The following is a 25,563-nucleotide window of genomic DNA, read 5'->3' on the forward strand; positions in this document are numbered from 1 at the left end:
CACCCATTTTCGCCCACATTATACGAGAGATATCCACGAAAGCGGCGGAGATGGTAGGAGCGTCAAAGGAACAGATCGCGACTCTGGACATGAGGGCCTTGATGGATCATATCAAGGACGAGGACCTCAACAGGATATTGGGGATTGATGCTAAGGCCCCAGCAAAGCCCGCGTGGTGGTACCCGGTCTTGAATAAAGCCATCCCCCAATTCGCCTTTGGGGTTTATCCTGGTCCGGCGTTTTCCTCCCCGAAGTACCAGCCCTCATTTTGCGCAACTCTGGCCAAATTTGTGGAAAAACTGAGAGGTGGATCTGGTGCTGGCCCCCACAGCCTTGCTCAGTTCCGCATGGAGCCCCCGCTGCCCTCTGGCTTGAAGACCTCCGCCTTCGAGGATACTGCCTCCTCAGCAGACGCCGTGGGACAACTTTATGCCTTGTACCAAAACAAGGATGCGTATATTTCTGAGGCAATAAAGTTGTTGAACATGGAGCAACGTCTGCCCCCGGTGCAATTCTCTGAGACATTGCCGGTGCTTGAAGTAGGTGGTTCCTCTGGTGGAGCTTCCACCGCTCCCAAGTCTTCTGCTGTCCCTGCCCTTGTCCCGGATCCCTCTGCTGCTGCTGCCTCTAAGCCCTCTGATACTGCTCCAGACTCCTCCGTTCCTCCTCCCTGATGGCCCTAATCTCCCTTTTTTGACTTGACGAACATTCTTGTAACTTTTTAATTTGTAAAAACTTAATACTTATCTCTGGCGTTTGATGTATAGCTTGCCTCTTTGGCATTTCTGAATGAAACTTCTTCACCATTTGACTCGCCTTTGGATTTTTGTGCTGCTCCTGCTTTCCTTCGTGCTTTGTGTTATTTTTGTTGCTTGTTGATGTTGAGCTTGCATTCCCAGATCTCCAACTGTGGTGTATATTTTTGTAAGGTAGGGTATGATTTCTATTTTTGTTGAAGTCTGAGTGACTCCTCTGCTGGGAACGTCCTTGGTTTGGCCCGTTGTGCTTGTTCCAAGCGTTTCTCTGATCTTCCTCTCTGGGATTTTTATGATTCCTATTTCGAGGATTTCGCTGACTCCTCTGGCGAGGATTTCGCTGATTCCTCTGGCGAGGATTTTGCTGCTGCTTCCCATCCAAGCATTCCTTTGTTGCTTCCCATCCGAGCATTCCTTTGCTGCTTCCCATCCAAGCTCGAGCACTCTGTGCGGAGCATGGAGGACCCGGAGGGTGCAACCAACTTTCACGGCTTACGATTGAATAGTAACCCTCTGCGCGGAGCATGGAGGACCCGGGGGATGCAACCAACTTTTGCGGCTTACGATTAAATAGTAACCCTCTGCGCGGAGCATGGAGGACCCGGGGGGTGCAACCAACTTTCGCGGCTTACGATTAAATAGTAACCCTCTTCGCGGAGCATGGAGGACCCGGGGGGTGCAACCAACTTTCGCGGCTTACGATTAAAAGAACACCCTGCACGGAGCATGGAAAACCCGGGGGGCGCAACCAACTTTCGTGGCTTACGGTTAAGTGCAACCTCTGCGCGGAGCATGGAGGACCCGGGGGGTGCAACCAACTTTCGCGGCTTACGATTAAGAGAACACCCTGCACGGAACATGGAAAACCCGGGGGGTGCAACCAACTTTCGTGACTTACGGTTAAGTGCAACCTCTGCGCGGAGCATGGAGGACCCGGGGGGTGCAACCAACTTTCGCGGCTTATGATTAAGTGCAACCTCTGCGCGGAGCATGGAGGGCCCGAGTGGCGCAACCAACTTTCGCGGCTTACGATTAAGAGAACACCATGTACGGAGCATGGAAGACCCTGGGGGTGCAACCAACTTTCGTGGCTTACGGTAGCAATAATCCCTCTGCGCGGAGCATGGAAGACCCTGGGGGTGCAACCAACTTTCGCAGCTTACGATAGCAATAATCCCTCTGCGCGGAGCATGGAAGACCCTGGGGGTGCAACCAACTTTCGCGGCTTACGATAGCAATGATCCCTCTGCGCGGAGCATGGAGGACCCTGGGGGTGCAACCAACTTTCGCGGCTTACGATAGCAATGATCCCTCTGCGCGGAGCATGGAGGACCCGGGGGGTGCCACCAACTTTCGCGGCTTACGATAGCAATGATCCCTCTGCTTTTCCCTTGACTTGCTGAGATGAAATTTTGAATTTTTAAATTGGGGACTACGGGTATACACCCTACTCCCCCCTCTGGTGACATGTGCAATGCCTCTGCATGAACATGTTAAGTAAAATATGCAATGTGAAAAAACGATAATGAAAAATACACGAGACAACACCGGGAAATTCCCTAGAACCACGTATCCAATTTTATTGATATCATGGCCCCGAACCTCGTTAAAACCCCTGTGGGGAAAAAGAGTATTCGGTCTACAATTTCATCATTCCTGCTGAGTAGCAGTTATACATAGAACTTTTTGAGAGTGTTGATATTCCATGGCCTGGGGAGAGCTCTGCCGTCTGGATCCGACAATGTGTACGCTCCACCACCCAAGACCTCTGTGATGATGAACGGGCCTTCCCAATTGGCTTCGAACTTGCCCACTGCCTTTAATGCATCAGCTCGTTTAAGGACCAGGACGCCTTTGGATAATTTCCTCGCTCTGACCCTCTTGTCATATCCTGCCTTGATGATGCTCTTGTATTTTGCTGCTCTGACCCGGGCCTCATCCCTCTGTGCTTCCACCAAATCCAGCTCTGCTCGGCGGAGTTCAGCATTGTGCTCAGTGTTGTAGGTTGTAATCCGATATGACTCCAACCTTGCCTCCGCTGGTATCACCGCATTAGATCCATACACCAGAGTGAATGGTGCTTCGCCAGTGGTTGTCTTTGGGCTAGTGCGGTAAGCCCAAAGTACAGTGTCCAACTCCTCGACCCACTTACCTCTGCTTTGATTCAGCCTCTTCTTAATCCCATCGCATATTGTCCTGTTAGCCAGCTCCACTTGACCGTTCGCTTGTGGATGAGCCACCGAGACGAATCGTTGGGTGATGTCCATCCGGTCACAGAAATCCGCAATTCGCTGCCCTATAAACTGGGTTCCATTGTCCGACACAATGATGATCCTTGGGACTCCAAATCTGCAACATATATTCCGCCAAATGAAGCGCTCCACAGTCACCTCATCGATTTTCCCCATGGCCTCAGCCTCGACCCACTTAGAGAAGTAGTCCACCGCTACAAGGAGAAAACATTTGCCCCCTGGTGCTGTGGGCAGTTTCCCGACTATGTCGATGCCCCACTTGTCGAATGGGCATGCAGCGTACATAACGCCCATAGTTTCCCCTGGAATGTTGATTCTCCCGGCATGTCTCTGGCAAGCCTCACACTTGCGGACGAATTCCCTGGCCTCTTTGTTGATGTTAGGCCAATAAAACCCTGCCCGAATGATTTTGCGTACGAGATCTCGGAATCCCGTGTGACCACCACAGCAACCTGCATGAATTTCTTTCAAAGCAAAGTTAGCCTCCTCTGGAGATAAGCATTTTAACAAAGGTTGGGTGAAAGATCGTTTGTAGAGTTGATCGTTGATTAAACAGTAATTCTCGTAGCGAGCCCTCTGATTGGATTCTCTGTTCAGCCGCTCCCCTGTCTTAAGAAAGTGCATAATTGGAGCCCACCAGTCGTCCCCGATTTCCACTGAGAAAACCTGTGAAGTCCCCATTTCTCTGGTATCACAGAGTAAAATGATCTCATCATTCCACGTTTGTTCCACCGCGCTGGCCATGCGCGCCAATAAATCCGCTTTTGTGTTCTCGTCTCGAGAAATCTGTTCGATTTTAAACTCCATGAACTTGTCTCTCATCTCGCTGATTTTGCAATGGTACGCCTTCATCCGCTGATCCTTGACATTATAAGCCCCTGACAATTGTTGAGCTACTAACTGGGAGTTTGTCTTGATGATAACACAGTCAGCCTTGAGTTCCGACAGGATATGCGCCCCTCTGACCACAGCCTCATACTTAGCCTCATTGTTCGACATTCGGCAGGTGAATTTAATAGCGAATTGATATATCCCATAACCTGGTGAGACGATGTACACCCCGATTCCACATCCCTCATTTGTTACTGACCCATCCACGAAAGCAACCCAAAACTCTGGCATAGGACGACGAGTTGTTTCTTGTATGAAATCCGCTAAAGCTTGTGCTTTGATTGCCGTTCTCGGCTCATACTCCACGTCATACTCCCCCAACTCCACGGCCCACTTGACCATTCTTCCCGACAAATCCGGTCGCCCCAACCCTTGTCTAAAAGGTAGAGCAAAGCGCACCACTACCCGATGTGATAAAAAATAGGGTCTCAATTTTCTTCCCGTGACCATGACCGCCAGAGCAGCCTTCTCGATTTCTGTGTAATTCAACTCAGGACCCTGGATGATTCGGCTGACGAAGTAGATGGGTTTCTGGTGACTTCCCTCCTCTCTGATAAGCACAGAGCTGATTGCGTCCTCCCCCACTGCTATGTACAGATACAATGTTTCTCCCGGGACCGGCTTGGTCAGAGTCGGGAGCTTTGCTAGATACACTTTGAGATCCTCAAATGCCGCTCGACATTCCGCTGTCCACAAGAATTTAGTTCCCTTCCTCAAGATTTTGAAGAACGGCATGCTGCGCTCTGCCGACCGTGAGATAAACCTGCTCAGGGCAGTGATACGCCCATTCAGAGTCTGCACTTCTTTGATCCCTCTGGGTGGTGTCATGTCCATAATAGCCTTGACTTTTTCCGTGTTGACCTCAATCCCTGCGGGAGTAACTTTGTAGCCCAAGAATTTCCCTGTGGTGACTCCAAAGGTGCATTTCGCTGGATTCAACATGAGCCGGTGTTTTCTGATCACTGTGAAGATCTCCTCCAGATCGGAGACATGGTCCTCCACCCTGACATTCCGCACGAGCATGTCATCCACATAAACCGAGATATTCTTAGAGAGCTGTTCCTTGAAGATTTTTTCCATCATTCGCTGATATGTGGCCCCCGCATTCTTCAAGCCAAATGGCATACTCCTCCAGCCATAAACCCCACAGCAGACGGCGAAGGCCGTTTTGGCAATATCCCCTCTGTTCATTTTAACTTGATGGTATCTCTGATACGCATCCATCATAGATAGTAAGGCGCATCCCGAAGTGGAATCCACCAGCTGGTCAATCCTCGGCAGAGGATAGTGGTCCTTTGGGCAAGCAGCGTTCAAGTCTCTGAAGTCCACACACATCCTCCAAGTATTTGTTTTCTTTGGTACCATCACAACATTCGAAATCCATTCTGGATATTGCACCTCCTCAATGTGCCCTGCTTCCAACAGCCCTTGGACCTGCTCTCTGATTGCAGCGTCCTTCTCGGCCCCAAAATTCCTCATTCGTTGTTTCACTGGCTTAACTCTAGGATCCACGTTAAGGCAATGCTCTCTCAGCCCTCTGTCTATTCCCTTTAAATCAGCGGTTCTAAATGCAAACACATCCGCGTTTCTCCGCAGGCAGCTAATGAGCTCTTCTCTGACCTGATCGCTCATAGAAGACCCAATTTTGGTCTGGAAGCCCTCCTTCCCTGGAAATAACTCAATCATGTTGCAAACATCGCTGGTGGAAACCAGAGCGATATTCTCTATGCTATCCCTGTCTTTCAATAGGCCCGCCAACTCCTGTCGTTCCTCTGCTGGGGCATGTACTTCGCCCACTTTCCCCTTCTTCCGCGTATCCGGTCCCTCTGTTACTCTTTCTCTCTTCTGCCCAGACGAGTGCGATAACATTTTGACATGGCATTCCTTTGACACCCTCTGATCTCCCCATACTTCTCCCACTCTCCCGTCCCCGAGGGGGAATTTCATTTTGAGGTGAAACATGGATATAACCGCTCTGAAGGCCGTCAGAGCAGGACGTCCCAGTATTACATTGTAGGAAGGGCTGGGCATATCCACTACCAGGAATCGTGTCATCATGTTCTTGCAAGCGTCCGCTCTGCCCAGTGTGACTGGCAACTCCACAAAGCCCAAAGGCATGACAATCTCCCCACCAAATCCAAACAGAGGAGAATTCGTTGGCTCGATATTAGCTTCGATTCCCATTTTCTGGAGGCATTCGAGATACAAGATGTTCACTGCACTTCCCGAATCCACGAACACGCGATGGACCCTGCACATCGCTATATTCGTCGTAAAGACCAGTGCGTCGTCATGCGGATACATGAGGGTTCTAAGATCCTCGGCCCCGAAACTGATTGTTGGCTCCTTCGCCGCACTTGTAATTCCCATTACTTGGTTAGGGTAGTACCCTGCTTTCAAAGCGCGCACAACTTGCTTTTTGGCTCTATTGGATGTTGGCATCCCATTCTCCCCGAAGATCATGTGTACCTCCCTCGGGTGCAGGAAAGGAGGTTTCCGTCCCTGCGCTGGCTCCCTTCTGTTGTCACGGTTACCTTTCTGCCGTTGGTCCCGATTATTTCTTTGATCCCTCTGATCTCGATGATCCCTCTTATCCCTGTGATCCCTCTGATCATTTCCCTGGTTCCGCCTCTGGCCCTCGTTTCCTCTGGCGATGAATTGACGAGGTTACCCTGACGCACTAGTAGTTCCAATTGATGCTTAAGATGTCCACAGAATTTGGTGTGATGTTCGTAAGCGTTATGATACTCGCATAGCTTGTTGTTGGGCCCCTCCTGTGGCGGCCCATCCCGGTAAGTTCCTGGTGCCCTAAAAAATGGTTGGCCTTTTATCAAGTGAAAAATCTCCTCCTGTGGTCTGTTCAGGGGCGTGTACTCAGTGAATCGTGTGACTTCATTCACCGTACACTGTTGTCGGGGTGGCATCTCTCCCTGGGGTGGCAGTACCCTTGGAGGCAACCCTCTAAACGGTGCCCTATCCTGATGCCGCTGTCTCTCTGGTGCTTCCTCGGCCCTTTTGGCTTTGTGCTTATCATTTTCCGCTTTCCGAGCCATCCTGACATCCTCCAACTGTAAGTACCCCGGTAGTCGAGACATGATGTCGTCGAAGTCCTTAGCCGGCCTAATTTGTAGTTCTTCGAAGAATAGGCCTGGCTTTAGTCCTCTGACATAAGCGCAATTCTTAATTTGAGATTCCGCCTCTGGCACCTCCAGAGCGGCTAAGTTGAATCTGGCAGTATATTCCCTCAGTGTTTCATTCTGGTCCTGTTTGATATCCATCAGAGAAAGGGCTGACTTCCCTACTCTTCGCGAGCTCGCGAACTGCCTCAGAAAACGTGTTTGTAACTCCTCAAAAGAGTGGATGGAATTTGGGGCCAGCGTCCCAAACCACAACTGGGCTGGGCCAGTCAGCGTAGTGGAGAAAATACGGCATTTGATGCCCTCAGTGTACATGTGCAAGGTAACCAATCCCTCAAACCGGTTGAGATGTACTTCCGGGTCAGTGGTACCGTCGTAGTCCAGAGAAATGAGTTTATAGCTTTGCGGCAGGGTATCCGCTAGGATGTCATCGGAGAACGGACTGCGATTGTTGATGGGATGGAACCTTGACGTTTTAGCCCTCTTGTCCTCCCTATCTCTCCCATGTTCCCGTCTGTCCCTCGGGGAGTCGTGAGCGTGGGGGCGCTTGTGACCCTTGCGCCCTGGCCTGCCAGAGGAATACTCCAGCTCCCGTTCCTCTGACCTCTCTATATAACGTGATTTCTCTAAACGATGGGATCTCTCTGATCGATGCGATTTCTCTGCCCTATGAGACTTTTCTGACCTCTGGGCTCGGCCGTCCCTCTGGGACTTCTCCCTCAGTGAATTCTCCAGGTCCTCAAGCTGGTGTTTTAGTTGCGACACTTGGTTTTTCAGTCGTGCATTCTCCTTCGGCCTCTCCTCCTCGAACACGAGCGAGACGGATTGACTATCAGACTCATCAACCCCCTCCCGTCTAACAACACTATTAAGCCTGACTCGACTCCCCTCCGGCCTTTTCTCCACTTCCTTGTCAGCAGGAACCCTTTGTATCTCCCTCAGCAGCGGGGCCTGTGCTTCAGTGAGTTGGTTGTTCATCTCCTGAACCGTGGGAGGCGGGGCTTCAGTCCCCTGTGGAATGAGCGCTCCTGCCAGAGGAGTTGCAGCGGGGATAGTGGACAACAGAGGAGTCCCCAGCGCCTGACGCATAGTAGCGTAGTTGAGTAGAGCCATCATTTGCTCTGCCAGCCCAAAGTTGAGCGGTCCCCCATCAGATGTAGGGGCCAAGCCTGGCATCTCGGAACCCGGAGTCACCAGAGCGAATCTCTAGACACCAACATTTTGCCCTGTCGGCGGAGTGGCTGAGACAGTGTGAAAACCCGGCGGTGAAGTGAAGATGGTGCTGGTGGGCAGCCCATTAAACAGCGAGGTGGGCACTTCAGTAGTGTGGGCAGCAGAGCCAGACCCCACGTTGTCGAACTCCTTCTCCAGAATACGGCGAGTTTCAGAGGAACCCATAGTACCTGCACATAAACAAAGTGTGAAGAAATCCAGACTACAAATGAGTAGATCCTCCTTTACTGATTGAAATTGCCGAAATAGGAAATCCCGAACACCGGCGCGGAGGCCGTTAAAAATTCCCCCTCAAGATATCCCTGTGCACTGGGAAATAAACCCAGTGCATTGATTGAAATAACAGAGCACGAATGGCAGAGCAACAACCAGGAAATTCCCCTTTGAACTCGTAAGAAAACCCCAAGACGGATATAAACAAAACATCAACCACGAAATTCGTTAGCGAAGTGCGTCAGAAATGATAGAGAAAGAGAATTATGCAGGAAAAAAGAACATCACGGCCCAAAATTATCACGATCGTGCAGTAAAATAACCACAACACCCAAAAACAGCAAAATCATCACAGCAATCAGCCGGATTATTAACAGAACGTGTTAAACAAGGTATAAAACGAAGATTTAGCCGTAAAAATATGGAAAACACCGATAATTATCACCCTTAAACGAGAAATAGCTGTAAATCAATCAGCACAAACCCAGCATAACAAAAACAGAGTGTTAATCAACATATTACCGATGCAAAACCCGTAAATCAACAGCAAAAACCCAGGATAACAGAAACAATGTATTAATCAACATATCATCGGTGCAAAACCCGTAAATCAACAGCAAAAACTCAACACAACCAAAAACAGAGTACTATCCCACAATCCACCGATATAAACATCAGATCTGTAAGGAAAACCCCAGTTCTACGAAGAAACCCTTCGTTCGCATACAATTAAACCGATCAATCGGTAAATAAACACAAATCCTCCCAATTCACGATTTACGACTTTTACCACCTTTCCCCATGCACCCGAAAATCATAAATAAACATAGATCGCATAAACTTAAAGGCAAATCAACCCGAAAAACATGATAATCGACTCGAATTCATTTGGGTGACCGAATTATCGGCCCGATCGGTGCCTGCGCACGCAAATCTGAACATAATTTCGGATCTGCATGCGCCGGTGAACGGAGACTCACATCCTAGCTCAGTTACTTCCCACAGACGGCGCCAGTTGGTGAAACAAGGAATCAACACCTAAACTAGACAACAGTAAACGACGCGGATTATACCTAGTTTGATCGATCGAAGAAGAACAAAGACGTAATTGGAATGCTAGAACACAAGAGAAAACTGTTGCTGTATTGAGAATTAGAGATAACGTAGGTTACAAAGCACGAGCTCAGGGCTTATTTATAGATTACATAGGATGGCAAAATAGTAAAATCAGCGTCCGAGCATGCGCCTTGCGTGGTCGAGGGTATGATGGTAAATTCGTCTTTACGCGGGAGATTTCCCTACGCTTCTGATGATTCTTATGGCAAAGGCGGCTTCTCTGGAGAAAGTGGTTCATCTGGCAAAGGCGGCTTCTCTGACGAAAGTGGCTCCTCTGGCGAAGGTAGTTCCTTTGGCGAGTGTGGTTTCTCTGGCGAGGGTGGCTCCTCTGGCGAGGACGGTTCCTCTGGCGGGTGTGCTTCCTCTGATGAAAGCTACCTCGCTGCTCTCCGTAATACCACTGGTAAAGAGATTCCTCTGCTCTACATATATTACTCCTCATCAATATTACTAGCTAAATTTTTTTTATTTTGGGGGTACAGTTGTACCCTCACCGTCCCATGCTGGATCCGCCTCTGATATATAGATACAAATATATACACATATATAAATACAATTTTATCTCTCCCATTAATATTGTATTAATAATTAATGCGTTTGTAAATAGTACATATATATTTTGTGTGCGTGTGTTGATCTATTGATAGGTGGTTAATACCTAAGACCACCTTTATTCACAACTTCAACAACCGATCATGTATATAAGACAAAATATCTTAACAGAAAAAAATAATAAAATATTGTAACTTTCACAACCGATTGTTGCTACAAGTCTTTGACCAACCTATACATCAACCTTTTTAATCAAATGAAAAGGTGCCATTTGGCAAGTGGTTATTAAAAAATATAATGATATGTAATAGAAAAATAAAAAAATGTGTAGGTTGTAGTGGGTTGTTGATAAAGTATAAAATTTGGATTAAAGTTGTGAAAAGAGAGAGAAATAATATTTTATTAAAAGATTGGGTTGTTGAGGGTTATTGATAAATATAGTCTAAGACCATCTTTGTCAGCAACCATCCAATCATTTTTAATATTTAATTAGTTTCTCTCTCTTCCACATCACTAATATTCATCCCAATCCAATCACCTCTATTTTTGTTCATTTATCAATGACCACCCCAACCACAACATAATTTTATAATTATTTTTTAATCGTAATAATTTTAATAATATTAAATATAAATTAAAATATTATAAAAAATAAAATAAAATAAAAATAACAAACTAATAAAAATTTAAAGTACGGCAAACTAAAACTATAAATTACAACAATCCAAACTCAAAATAGAAAAAAAACAATACATACTACGCATTTAATTATCTCCAAACTTTTGCCATATATGCTCGATCAAGTCATGTAATAGAGAGTTGTGATCTTCTCTATTGCGAAGTTGGGACCTAGTTCTCATATAGCTCGCTAGGCTTGCAATCCTATTCGTAGAGTATACGAAATCATTAGTTTCTTCTCCATCTTCACTTCGACAAGTATTCTATTCTGTCTTAGTCGATCTTCGATGAATTCTGTAGGATCATGATACTACAAGAATATAAGGGTTTTAGCCACATATAATTTGTGACACATAATTATGTGCGGCAATATACCCATACATAATTAAATATGTGTTGGTAAATTCATTAGACAGTTTTAAATAGTTAGGGGCGCGCTCCAGTGAGACCCTCTATTTTTCGTGTAACATGAGTACAATGAATAAGACATATAATACTAATGAACAAAACGCATATCTAATGAACAAGATGTATATACTGATGAAAAATAAAATTTAAAAAATTCGTAATGAATAAGACATATATACTGATGAACAGAGCCGTATATACTGATGAACAATGTAGTATATACTGATTAATAACAAAATTTAAAATATTCTGCTCCCTCCAGGATTCGAACCCTGGAAAAAAAATCACCCTCCAGATACAATATCAGCCATAGGATTGATAAAATAAACGCACCAGATCGTGCCCTAAATCTCACTAAAATTAGAGGGTCTCATTGGAGCGGCCCCCTAAATAGTTAATGACATTTAATTATGTGTAGGTAAAAATATTTAGTCACATTTATTTTTTTATTTTTTATTTTCCGTTTAACTCTTAATATATTTAATGCTGACGTGGAAGTTTTAGCCACACATAATTTGTCACACATAATTATGTGTGGTAAAATACCTACACATAATTGAATATGTGTAGGTAAATTCAGTATACGATTTTAAATAGTTTAAAAATGTGATTATATAAAATTCCTTTAAAACTAAAACAAATGTTTACCGACATATATTTAGTTACATTTTTTGTTTGTTTGTTTGACTCTTAAAGCATTTTATGCTGACGTGACAATTAATAAAGATTACTTCATAGTTAATATATGTGTAGTTAATATACGCGTGGCATTTTATACTAGTATTCACGCCTTCTCTGCTATGCCCACCTAATTTCATTATCTTCGCGCGTGTTTCCTTAGGGCGCTCCACAAAAAATTTTCATTTCACCGCCATGTGCTAAAATCCCTCCACAAATCGACAGTTACTTAATCTCAATTCCCACTATCTTAAAAATTTTCGTTTCATTTTATATTCACGCGCGCTCCAATTTCGGGGTTGTGCGCTTCGCCCATTTTCTGAAGAAGGGGCGCTACGCCCAGCCCCAGCGTATGGGCACCGGAGCGCCCATCTATATGGCTTCTGTGCTCGAGTACCTTGCCGCTAAGGTGCTGGAATTGGCCGGAAACGCCGCGAGGGACAACAAGAAGAGTAGGATTGTGCCAAGGCCTGTGCAGCTGACAGTACGGAACGACGATGAATTGGGGAAATTGGTTCACGGCATCACCATCGCTGACTGCGACCGAGGGGGAATTCGGGAATGGTGAAAAGGTTTTAGCTTTCCGTTTATTTCCTTCAAGTTTCCCCATTACTTCCTTCAAGTTCACCATAGGAGGCTCCTACCCTAGATCTAGGTCACTTCAGAAATTAGAAATAGTTGGTTTTGTACATTATCTTGATCAATTTCAGAACTTTGAATTTTCTCTTCACTTTCGATGAGATTTTATTATTTTGTTTCCACATTACTGTAGCAATACACTATAGGAGGCAATGAGGTGTTTCCATTTCTACATTGGAGAGAAAAAAGAATAGCCAAAGACGCGAAAGCCTAATCCAGCACGTCCCTCAGTTACCGATCGTGAACCGGGGCAATCTGGCCTTGAGTCAAGAGGACACAGCCGAACCCCTAATTTTCACGAGATTATGTAGTTTGTTTATTTATTCTGACATGCCCTTCCACTTATACTCACTCTTGTTTCTTCTAGCTTGAGAATTGATTCTTTCAATAACTGAAATCAATTGATTAAACTAATAATTGGATCAATTATAATTTTTAAGTTATTTTACCTTTGTTATTTGTACCTTAAAATATGTTAAATTGTGTATGATGGCTAATATCTTGTTTCTCTTATCTTGGCATGAGTCATTGAAAAAGTTGTCACGATGGTTAACCAATGTTCAACTCTTCCAATGTACAATGGAGTTGCTTTTTGATCAAGAGCTTGAAGAAAAATTATGAGTCCTAGATTAATTGCGAGTTGTAGATTAAGTGCTTAGTAATTTAGACATTTAAAATTATATGTAGTTAGTAATTTCAGATTTGTACTTTGATTTTGTTAAATATTTTTTTATGTAAATGTTCTGTATGATATTCTTGTTATATTTAATGTGTTGAGTATTTGATTTTTGATTTTTTTTATTATAATTATAATTATGGTTATAATTGACTAATAAAAGGTTATAATATTTGAAAATAGTAATATTTTTTCTAAAATTCAATTACTAAAAAAATATTTTTCTCCACACATATAAATATACCTTTAGTGACATATATATGTAGGCAAATATTTGATGATTTACCCACACATAAAATTTGCCACGTGTAAATGCTATGTCATTTCCACATCATCGCTGCAGTATATCATAAATATCTTTTCCCACACATAAAATGTATTGTTCGTGGCATATATATGTGTAGGTAAATGTTTGGTGATTTACCCACACATATACATATGTGTGGATAATACCCTTTCTTTACAAAGTTTTACTCACACATGTTGACATTTGACTTATGTGTGGGTAAAAAGAAACAATGACACATAAATATACTTTTAGCCACACATCTATGTGTGGCTAAAACCCTTAATTTCTTGTAGTAGTTAAGGTAAGTGTTTCTTTCATCTTCCACTATCATATTATGCATGATGATGCAAGCAATCATTATTTTTTCCATAATATCACGATCCCAAATAAGACATGGCCGCTTGATAAAAGCAAAACGCGCTTGTAAAACTTCAAATGCTTGCTCAACATCTTTTCGGGCAGCCTCTTGATGTTGAGCAAACAACTGGTGATTTCGAAGTTGTGGAGCATGAATAGATTTGATAAATGTCGCCCATTGAGGATATATACCATCAGTGAGATAATATCCCACATTCCTTTCGCGACCATTAACGATATAATTGACCTTAGGTGCTCGACCTTCCAAGATATCATCAAAACAGGCGATTGATCAAGTAAATTGATATCATTTCTTGAATCTGGGGTTCCAAAAAATGCATGCCAGATCCATAGATCTTGTGATGCAACTGCTTCCAGAATAATTATTGGCGTACCGCTTCGTCCTGCATATTGCCCTGCCCATGCAGTAGGGCAATTTTTCCATTCCCAATGTATACAGTCAATACTGTCCATCATGTCTGGGAACCCTCGCCGTTCTTCGATATGAAGAAGAGCTGCCATATCTTCTTCAGTTGGCTTTTTGAGGTACTCATCTCCGAAATTAGAAATGACACCTTCAACAAATTTGATGACTGATTTATGAATGACTTGGGCACTCATTCATAAGTATTCGTCATGTAAATCGGCTGAGGTGCCATATGCTAACACCCTCATAGCTGCAGTACATTTTTGAATTGGAGACATACCAAGACGGCCAGCTGCATCAGGGTGTTGTTGAAAAAATTTATCGGTGGCGACGAGTTTGTTCATTATACGTTCGAACAAAGGCTTTCGCATGTGAAACCTTGTTCAAAAATATTCTGGGGGATAGATTGGATCTTCTGAAAAGTACTGCTCGAACACACCTTCATGACCTATTTTACGTCTTCTTTCAACATACCGCATTCGTCCTCTAATAGCATGATTGGTAGGTTGTACAGATAGACTTGCGGCATGGATGACCACATCCTCAATGATGTGATCAAGTTGGCGATTATGTTTGGCAACACTTTGTTCCTATACTTCATCATCGCTAGAATTTGAAGCATCAATATTAGAACTAGAGGCCATTTTTTGAAGAGGAGTTTTTTCTATGTAGAGTATAGAAGAGATAATTGTTCTGTCATTTTGAGAGAGTACATGGATAAATATATAAGCAAGAGCATGATGATAAGTGTCACATGCTATCTTACACAAACTATCGTGACAATAATTTAGAAATCACATGGGTGGTGCCACCGAAAGTACAGGTTTTTTGAACTATCGTGACAATAATTCAGAAATCACATGGGTGGTGCCATCGAAAGTAAAGGCTTTTGGAAATATCGTAACAATAATTCAGAAATCACATTGGTGGTGCCACCGAAAGTAAAGGCTTTTGGAACTATCGTGACAATAATTCAAAAGTCACATGGGTGGTGCCACCAAAAGTAAAAGCTTTTGGAAATGTCGTGACAAAATGAAATTATATTGAAATTACACAAAATGAAATTACATTGAAATTACACAAAGTGAAATTACATTGAAATTACACAAAATGAAATTACATTGAAATTGCATAAATTGAAATTACATAAATAAACCATACAACAATAATTTAAATAACACAATAATTAAAAACAAGCATCATAAGTTTGATTACATTCCATAAAGTTCTGCCATTAGCCGATGTTTGAGAGCTTCCACATCCGGAGATAACTGGTTTTGTGACGCCCCAATTTTCGTATTAAATAAAAAGAAGTACTTTGATTAAAATAACAAAATTCCAATATTTAAAATAACTAAAAATCCCAAATCCAACTGGGAACAATAAAATAAACATCATAAACTAAAAGAGTCTTTATTCCAATTGAAAATATTATTCTTCTTTCATCTTTGACCATCATTCGCCCCGCCTTCCATCGCCCGAGTCATCTCCTGAAAAAGATATTGTTTTGGGGTGAGTACAATAAACTCAGTGGGGTGCATTTATCCATATTATAAGAATTACAACAAAAATATAAGTGCGATGAAATCTGTCTGCTCTTTCATATTGCCCGAAAGCAATAACTTTCTGTCTCTTAGCCCGAAGGCTATATAACTTTCTGTCTCATATAGCCCGTAGGCTATAACTTTCTGTCTCATATAACCCGTAGGCTATAACTTTCTGTCTCATATAACCCGTAGGTTATAACTTTCTGTCTCATAGCCCGGAGGCTCTGCCTGCTTCTCACACATATAAATTGAGTAAAACGTATAATAAGGATAAATGTTAAATGCAACGTTATAACCCCACCTTTACTTCTCTTTGACACGTGTAAAGTAATTAAAGATTAAGTCTTGTGTGCCTCGCCTAAAATAATAAAGTCATAATTAAAATACGATCAAACAATGGTTATACATCCACATAAATATATTATTAAAATAGAATTTTATTAAAAAAGGAAAAAAGAAAAGCGTACAAACCAAACCTAAACCCTTGAATGCACAGAAACGCAAACAAAGGGCCGAGCCTCGTTAAAACCTCAGGGAGAGGAAAAAGAGTACTCGTCTAAGAAAAAGGTGTGAGAAGCGGAAGTGAGAAAATCTCAGAAACTCCGGCCGCACCATCGTTCCTAGAAATCTCGGCTTCACCACACGAGAAAAGAACACGAGAAAAAAGAACACAAGAAAAAAAAGAAAACGGAAACGAAAGAAACACCCAACCAAGCTCCTTAACAAAAAACGACCACCAGATGTATGAGAAAAATCCTCAAAGAGAGGCCTAAAACGCGTCCAAACCCAGCACAGACCACGGGCAAAACCAGCTCGACTCTCAACTCAGACCACGATCTGCGACCACACGCAGGATTAGCCTCTGCCTGCAAGCTCCAACCCGCAACAGCACAGCAGCTCAGCCCGCAAGACACCAACTGTTCGATGAAAAGGCGCAACGGCAGATCAACCGCTGAAACAACAGCGCAAAGAGCTGCCCAAAAGAGCCAATCAATGCTTGATTCGGACATGACTGTGGGTCGCCATGTCTTTGGCCACGGCAATTTTAATCTCGTCCCGAGCATAAGGCCACCAACCTTCCGGTATAACCTGATTAGCCATCAGATCAGCTGCACAATTTCCTTCGCGAAAAATATGCGACACTTGCACCGAGAAATCCTCCAAAAGCCGAAGGGCCTTCTTCCAAGTAGCCATGAAACGCCAGGGAACATCGAGTGACCTAGACTCCAAAAGACGAACAATATAAGCAGAGTCCCCTTCAATCCACAACATTCGCCAACCTCTTTGATGCGCAATGTTAATAGCATAAATCACGGCCAGGAGTTCCGCCCACATAAATATATATAAATATATATATATATATAACTATTCTGTCAAAAAAAACATGTATCAATATTTTAAATATATATATGAAAACGATTTCTAAAATAAGAACATTATTCCAACCCATAAGTATATATACATACACGTCTGCATCATAAAACAAATATCTATATATACACTTATTTTTGTAAAAACATAAATGACTAACTATTAAATCACTAAAGTAAACATCTGCACTCCAACATGATATATATATATATATACACACGTATATGTATTATATGTTTGGACATAAATAAATTTAAAACATGACTTTAAACATGCTTTTTAAAAAGTCTTCGTAGCTATCACCTATACCCCTATACATAATACATAATATATATAAAGCACAAAAGGACAAACTAACATTGTTAGTAGTGATATATATTCATAGGAAACATAAATGATATACTGACAAGACGAAAGGAAATGATGGCTTCAGTACAAAATGAGACTTACAGTTCTCAAAGAATTAAAGTGAATACAGAGGGAAGGAAAAAGACACAGACGAGCTACAAGCGAAGAAGAAGAGAAAATGCGAAGGTAGAGGAATACCTCACCCCGAAGAAGGAACGCTGTAATTGTATTTCTTTGAGTGTATGGAAGAAGGGGTCAAGAGCAGCTATTTATACTGCGAATTAGGGCTTTATTTTTGGGAAGGAGCATCAATCAAACAAATCTTTCCATAATTTTCATGATCATCAAGAAGGAAGGTGAATTAGGGTTTTCTGATCTTCCTCAAACAATTTACGTGGCTGCACAACAAATTACTATGGGCTCAAGCAATGGGCTTCAATAAAAGAATTTGGGCTTTATTAAAAGAGGTAATTAGTATCTTGTAAGAAATGAAATAATAATAATAATAATAATAATAATAATAATAATAATAATAATAATAATAATAATAATAATAAAATGCTTAGAATTTATTATGATTAAATGCTCATGCTCAATACAATAACTAGGCGCGACTTATAAGACTTAAAATTTAATTATTGAAAAGAAATAAAGAAGAGAAATTTTTTTGTAGTTAAAATATTTTGGGGCACTACAGGTTTTTTTTCATCAACCTATTGAACGTAGATGTTTTCATTTGTTTTTCACGTGTGATTCTCATTTCACGTAGTCCAGCAGTGAAAGCATCTGAAACTATCGAAGATTATGATTCTGTTTGTTTTCCTTTTCTTTTAGCCTTAGCTTTAGCTTTATCTCTTGTTGGGAACCTTGTGGAATATCCTAATCCTTGTTTTGATGATACCAAAATTCATAGGTCGTAATTGTAATAGACTAGAACTATTTTGAACTCAAGTGTTAGAGTTCGTTTCTAGTTTAGCTTGCGGTTCTGAAGACTGAAGACTGAAGGACGAAGGACTGAAGACTGAAGATACCAACTGAAGTATCAGTTGAAGAATCAGTTCGGAACTGATTACTTAATGCGTGCCACGTGGACTCAGCGGACTGATACTAAAGTCAAGTATCAGTTAAACATTCTTCCTCGGACTGATCTTCCAACGTTTAAAGGAACCCACGTACTCACAAAAGTACAGCCGCATTAAATGCAGAGATCTCAGGATCTTATCTCTGCAGAGGTCATTCCTATTTGGTGGCTACTTTATCAGAGACGTCACATCTCCTGTCCCTCAAGAGAGCCGTTTCCATCAGACAAGGAACCTCGAAGATTGAAACCTCAGCCCAAATTCGAATTGCTCTCCAACGGAAGAAATCTTGAGGACGTTCTACGCCAACGGATCAATTCAAGAGTTCTCCTACAAATAGCGCTCGAGGATCACTTCAATCTTCACCGATTCAACGACATAAGCTGAAGCTCTGCCAAAATCGCTACTCAGCCTAAAGCTTAACCTCCCCAAAGCTTGAATCGAAGAAGAGAATTCCAAAGCCAAAATCAGTCACTACTGATTACACACATTCTCTTAGACCTTAGGCAAACCTCTGTTTACCCAGAAGCCAAGGTCAAACTTGCGACAAAGAACTTGTTCTTTGCAGTATAGTTGGCAGCCGTTCAAACCTCCTTTTCGAAAGAAAGATTTGAGTGTTTGAGTGATTCGAAATTCAGAAAGGTACTCTGACTCTGAGAGTCTTAGCGCGGGTTGTGCTAAGCAAGAGAAATCCGACACGAGTGAAGTGTGGGTACTGAAGAAGGGTTTTCTTCAGTGGTACGGTTGTGTGCACCCGGCAAGCACACAATTTGGTTTGCAGTGCACCTGTTAAGCACTTGCGGAGTGGATTGTTGGTCTGATCAACCGACCGTGGATGTAGGAAAGGGTTTTTTCGAACCACGTAAAAGTCTCTGTGTTGTTTACAGCTTTTAGTTTTACTTTCCTACTTGTGTTGTTTCAATTGATAAACTGAATACTGAATAACTGCAAAGAGAAATCTAAGACCAACAACGTGCTCAACCGAGGCTATTGCAAAACTAAGTTTAATTTCCGCTGCGTATGATATCAGTCTGACTGATCTATCTTTTGATAGTCAGGAAGAGTGTTATCATCTCTGTTTTAGCAAACTCGACTGAAGCCCATAAGTGCATCAGTTAAGTTCCAGCAACTTAACTGATAACTCCTTACTGAAGAGCTTTCAGTATCAGTCGTCAACCCTGTTTGGTCAAAACTATTTTCAGTCAACAGGCGTCACTGTTTGCGTGTAAAGTTTCGTTTAGATCTCTATCTTGAGATCCCTCACTTTGAGGAAAAGAAAAATAACCCATAGGTGTATTTCCCCCCCCTATACACCTATTCGAGACCCCCGGGACCTAACATCCCTACCAATAGGACGATGAAATTTTGAAGCATCACTACCTGAAGTTTCTGGAGTGGAGTCGGTTGGAGGATCCACATCTTCATATGTCGTCTATTTTTTTGAGCTGTTGCGACTTTCGTTAACACCGTCTTCGTCGTTTGGGTGAGAACGTCGTAACCAGTACTTTCCAATTTTAGTTCCCAGTTCGGATAGCTGCTCATAACTTTTTCAAACACCTCATGGTAAGTAAACTTAGGTTTGCCATAAATTGTTTGAGCTGCTTTCTCGATATCCTCTTTGGACTGACCGCTCGTTCGTCGCGTTCATATGCTTTCTTGTATGCAGCAACCCACATAGTTACATTTTTGTTGAGGCGTTTGTAACGGTTCCTTAATGATTCCAAGTAGGGATGTCAATGCAGTCCGAAACCCGTGGGCCGACCCGAATAACCCGACAAAATTTGAGGGTTAGGGTTGAAAAATCGCAACCCGAAAAAACCTCCAGCCCGATTAGCCCGCACCCGACTAACCCGGAACCCGATAGGGCTAGCGCGAAAACTCGATGGGCTGGCCCGGTGGGCTGACGGAATTGTGACTGATGCATCCAATTACAACTTCTGCTATGTTTAGATCTATGGTATTTGCTTAAATATATATATGTAGCCTCATTAAAAAAAGTGAAATTAATTAGTTAGAATATATGTGTGTGTGTGTGTGTGCAATCTCATTAAAAAAAGTGAAATTAATTACGAATTTTATGTAGAAATTGATTATTAGTATCTCATTAGTTAGAAATTAATTATTAGTATCTCATTTTAAAGTGATACCAATTTTTTTTTTCTGTCAATGAGACGTGCATGACAAATCCACTAATTATTCAGTAATAATCCAGATTGATTCTAGTGCATTGATCCATGTTAAATTTTATTATCTCATTTTAATATAATTTTGTTTATGTAATCTTGAATATCTTATATTTTTGCATTTCATGCTTTGCTATATAATTTGTATCTTTAATATCTATGTATATTTTATACATTATACATTAGATCATTAGAAATAATAAAATACAAATGATAATTTTATTTTTACGCCTTTAACCTGATTAGCTCGATGGGCTAGCCCGAAACCCGAAAGTTTAGGGTTAGGGTTGAAGATTTACAACCCGAAAAAATCTCCAACCCGATTAGCCCGCACCCGACTATCCCGGAACCCGATAGGGCTAGCCCGAAAACCCGGTGGGCTGGCCCGATTGACATCCCTAATTCCAAGGTCCTTCGACCTCCAATTTTGGATTATCTGCTCGACTTTGCTCATACATATCTGCAACAGTTTTCCAAAACGACTTACTATTTCGGTTAGTGCCAACAATTGGATTGTTACTGACAAAGCACCAAGTAGACATCAGTGATATATATCTTCTATATCAGTCCAACTTTGTGCATTGTTGGAAGGGTTTGCAGAAAAATTTTCAGAGGTTTGGTGATGTTCAGAAATAGGAGAATCAGTTGGATTATGCGAGAATTCTGAATTCATAGCATAATCAAACTCTGGGAATTCATTGGAGCTTGGAATATCAGCAAGATTTGGATAATAGTATTGAGAGGGATTGAAATTTTGAGAGTTGAAGAAATAATTATTGTCTCGATCCATTGAAAAATAGAGAAACAAATAATAGAAGTTATATGTAGAGAGGATAAATGGGAAAATTTGAAGGTGTATTGAAATATAGCAAGAGTGGTATCTATTTATAGAGAATGAAAAAAAATATAAATTTGGTATATTTTATATAAAAGATATAATGATTTTTATCAATTATCTAAATAAAATCTACTCAACCAATTACATATTGACAAATGTCACCACATCAATGGATGATAGCTTAGACTATCTCCATCAGTGACTTTTCCTCAACCCAACCTTCAATTAAAATCAGGGGCGGATCCAGGATTCAACCTTAGGGGGGGTTGAATCTATTGGACTACGGCGTCTGAAAATATTTACACGGGGGTTCGGGGGCGGGAGCCCCCGAAGCAAATTTTTTTGAGCATTCCGTACACTTTATGGCCATGCATTTTTTTAACAATCACTTAATATAATAGATAATTGTTCGCAATTCAATTAATTCAACATCAAGTAGATTGAAAGCATATAAAGACATACTTTTATGCATTTTTCTTAAGAAAATGTTTCATCTTCTAAACAAATAAACTAATTTTCATAGTTAATAATTAGTAATTTTACTTTTACCTCTAGAATTGACTCAAATTCAACATTAAAAATTAACTAAGAAAGAAAAAATGATAAAAATAATATAAATGTAACAACTCAATGTGTTAAGCAATCAATATGGATAGTTGAATACTATAAACAATGTATTACTATATTTTTCCTTGTATTTCTTATTTATATACACATATATATAGATATAAAATAAAATATATATCTATATTATTAAAAAAAAACTCAAAAAATGGGAGGGGGCTGAAGCCCCCCCTAGCCCCCCTGGATCTGCCACTAATTAAAATATTCATTTATATCTCTTCCACATACACAACCCAACCTTTATCTTAAATATACTCCCATTAGTGACACTCACATGACCTAAATATCTTTTTTATTTTGTTTTATTTTTATTATTATATTAGTCACAATAATTTTTAAATATATTTTAAAAATTAAAATAATAGAGAAAAAAAATAAAAAAAAATAAAATTTACTTGATCATACAACAAAAATTACACGAGTAAAATGAAAAATTAAAAATACATAAAATAAATTACAAATACATATAGGAAATTAAAATTACAAGTACAATAGATGCAAATTACATATTTAATTAGTCGTGCCGAATTTTGCCCATATATGCTCAATTAAGTCCTTCTGAAGAGCTTTGTGAGCTTCGCGATTGCGAAGTCGATCCCTGTTGATCATGTAATTAGACAAACTTGCAATTCTGTCAGTTGAGTAGTGAATAGATACATCTTCATTTGCAGGTAAATCCATCAAAAATTATGTGGGATCATAATAGTTTTGGTATGTGTCTCGTTCATCTTCCACTATCATGTTGTACATGATGATACAAGCCATCATAATTTTTCCCATCAAAATCCTATCCCAAATGAGACAAGGACGTCGAATAAATGCAAATCGAGCTTGTAGAACTCCGAAGGCTCTCTCGACATCTTTTCTTACAGCCTCTTGGTGTTGAGCGAACAACTTGTGCTTTCGGAGCACTGGACTTGAAATTGTCTTGACAAATGCAGCCCAAGAGGGATATATGCCATCAGTGAGATAATAAGCTCTATCATTTTGACGACCATTGACCACATAACTTATATTAGGTGCTCTACCTGCTAAAATATCACTAAAAACGGGAGATCGATGAAGTACATTGATATCATTGCACAAACCTGGAGTTCCAAAGAACGCATGCCATATTCATAAATCATATGATGCAACGGCTTCCAAAATGATTGTTGGTTTTCAACTTCTTCCTGCATATTGACCAGCCAAGGCAGTAGGACAGTTCTTCCATTCCCAATGCATGCAATCAATACTTCCAATCATGCCGGGGAAACCACGTTGTTCTCCAACATAGAGTAGTCTTTGCAAATCTTGTTGATTGGGCCTTCTAAGGTATGTGTCACCAAAGCAAGAAATGATACCTTCTACGAAATGAATGACAGCATCCCTCGTGACTGTTGAACTATTCATCAACGGCATCGGTTGCGGTTCCATAAGCCAACACCCTCATAGCTCCAGTGCATTTTTGTAGTGGTGAAAGGCCTTGCCTACCAGTGCAATCGGGTCTCTGTTGAAAATATTCGTCGTTAGCAGTAACAGCATCTACTATACGAAGGAACAATGATTTTTGCATGCGAAATCTACGCCGGAAGAGCTCCGAACTATACGTTGGATTAGGGACAAAATAATCACTCATCAAACGTTGCTCACCAACTTCACGTTCCCTATCACAATACCTTTTTTTAGTGGTGGAAGAAGAAGTTCCTAAAATAAGATTGTGATTGTTTATGAGCATATCGTCAATAATGCGATCAATTTGACGATTTTGTTGATAACGTCGTTCTTCCCATTCATCTGAAGATGAAGATGAAGATGAAGATGAAGAAGACATTTTGGCTTTAGAATGAGTTAGGTACTGGATATGAGGTATGTTAAATAGAAAAATAAAAGCAGTGATAAAATTATTAAGTGTGCATGTGAATGATAGAGATTTGGATGCATGTGAAATGGCAGGACAATTATTAAGTGTGCATGTGAATGATAGAGATTAAAGTGTGCATGTGAATGGCAGAGATTAAAGTGTGCATGTGAAATGTCAGAAAATGTGTGATAGAAAATTATGATCACGTGAAGAGTGTCAGAGACACTTGCATGTTCAACAGTTGGATTGAAAAATCAAACAAATTACATAGAGCAATGCAGAATTGAAATAACATAAATTAAAATTACACCATTGAAACATAAATTAAAATTACATTATTGCAAAACTACTTCGGAAATAAAATGGCAATGAGGTGGCTTTTCATCTCTTCCTCTTCTGCAGACAAATGGTCATTCGCCAACAATGCGACCAACATTTTCTTTTCCATCTTCAGAGAATTCATTTTAAGCTTTTCATGTTCCAATTCAATTTTAGCAGTCATTAACTCATTTTTATGATCTCTACTAAGTCTCAATGCACGGATTTCTTCATACATTTCATTTGATTCAGATGTCATTGCCTTACATTTTCCTTTCCTTTTAGCTTTATCTCTACCTGTAGGACGAGACATAGTAGATCCACCAGTAGTTGGAGTTTCTGGATTGGACGGGATAAAGTAATCACCATCTTCAGAAGTCTTAGACCTTTTTGTGCTGCCACCACTTTCTTGATCATCACCCACTTCATTGATTGCTAAGTTCCACTTCGGATGTTTACTCATAACATCATTGAAAACAACCAAGTCTTGGAATTTACTGCCACCTGCTTCATAAATTGAGTGAGCTTCCATCTCTATATCTTTCTGGCTCATTCCACTTCTTTTTCTAGCATTTGCTTCTTTGCAAGCAGCAATCCACTTGTTTGCATTTTCATTAAGTCGTTTAAAACGACCTTTCATTGATTCGATATTCCTTGGGCCGATCTCATCTTGATTTTCTTTTTGAGCTTCATGATACATATTCTGCACACGTTCCCACATCGTCGCCCCTCTTTGATTTTTTTCTTTTTGCTTATCTTCGCTAACGCAGATCCGAGAAGACATAAGCGCTACATCTTCTTTCACGCACCAAGCTACATTTTTTGCAGCTTTCTGATTTTTCTTTGGGTGTTCGACATCTTGAAATAAATTCCGAGAGATATTTTGTGAAATGGGACGTTCGTGAGGGGTAGAAATTTGGTTGAGGTGTGGAGAAAATTGAGAATTCTCGTAGTATTGAGAATTTTGAACATCTTCTGAATTTGAAAATTTTTTATGGTGAAAAAAAGATCCAAAAGTTGAATAATAATGGGGTCATTTGGATCCATGGCTTCAAAATGAAGAAAAAATGAAGATAGAAAATAAGGCTATTGAAAGATTGCTGAGAAAATA

General features: G+C 41.1%; 2 protein-coding genes, 1 long non-coding RNA gene and 1 pseudogene across 3 annotated transcripts; 1 reads left to right on the plus strand and 3 right to left on the minus strand.

Moving 5' to 3' along the window:
• Nucleotides 1-2,394: 2,394 nt before the first annotated feature.
• LOC130990511 (uncharacterized) lies at nucleotides 2,395-6,361 on the minus strand. The gene is made up of 3 exons (XM_057914741.1): nucleotides 4,839-6,361; nucleotides 2,566-4,661; nucleotides 2,395-2,411 (listed from the first exon to the last, which is right to left on the minus strand). The coding sequence occupies exons 1-3, from the start codon at nucleotides 6,359-6,361 to the stop codon at nucleotides 2,395-2,397; spliced, it is 3,636 nt and encodes a 1,211-aa protein (XP_057770724.1).
• Nucleotides 6,362-12,030: 5,669 nt separating this feature from the next.
• On the plus strand, nucleotides 12,031-13,341 carry LOC130988821 (uncharacterized). The gene is made up of 2 exons (XR_009090203.1): nucleotides 12,031-12,485; nucleotides 12,686-13,341. It is a non-coding gene; the product is annotated as an uncharacterized LOC130988821 (long non-coding RNA).
• Nucleotides 13,342-22,978: 9,637 nt separating this feature from the next.
• Nucleotides 22,979-24,104, minus strand: LOC130990512 (uncharacterized; annotated as a pseudogene).
• A 376-nt stretch (nucleotides 24,105-24,480) lies between these two features.
• On the minus strand, nucleotides 24,481-25,173 carry LOC130990514 (uncharacterized). The gene has a single exon (XM_057914742.1). It carries the CDS (start codon nucleotides 25,171-25,173, stop codon nucleotides 24,481-24,483), a length of 693 nt encoding a protein of 230 aa, XP_057770725.1.
• Between the last annotated feature and the right edge of the window lie 390 nt (nucleotides 25,174-25,563).

Source organism: Salvia miltiorrhiza, chromosome 6 (assembly GCF_028751815.1).
Source record: "Salvia miltiorrhiza cultivar Shanhuang (shh) chromosome 6, IMPLAD_Smil_shh, whole genome shotgun sequence".
Lineage (NCBI taxonomy): Eukaryota > Viridiplantae > Streptophyta > Magnoliopsida > Lamiales > Lamiaceae > Salvia > Salvia miltiorrhiza.

Coding starts and splice junctions, on each gene's coding strand:
- LOC130990514 (XM_057914742.1), bottom strand. CDS start 25,173: ATGTGGGAACGTGTGCAGAATATGTATCATGAAGCTCAAAAAGAAAAT.
- LOC130990511 (XM_057914741.1), bottom strand. CDS start 6,361: ATGATCTTCGGGGAGAATGGGATGCCAACATCCAATAGAGCCAAAAAG. Junction 4,662..4,838: donor ATCAGAAAACACCGGCTCAT/GTTGAATCCAGC, acceptor TGCCCTGAGCAG/GTTTATCTCACGGTCGGCAG.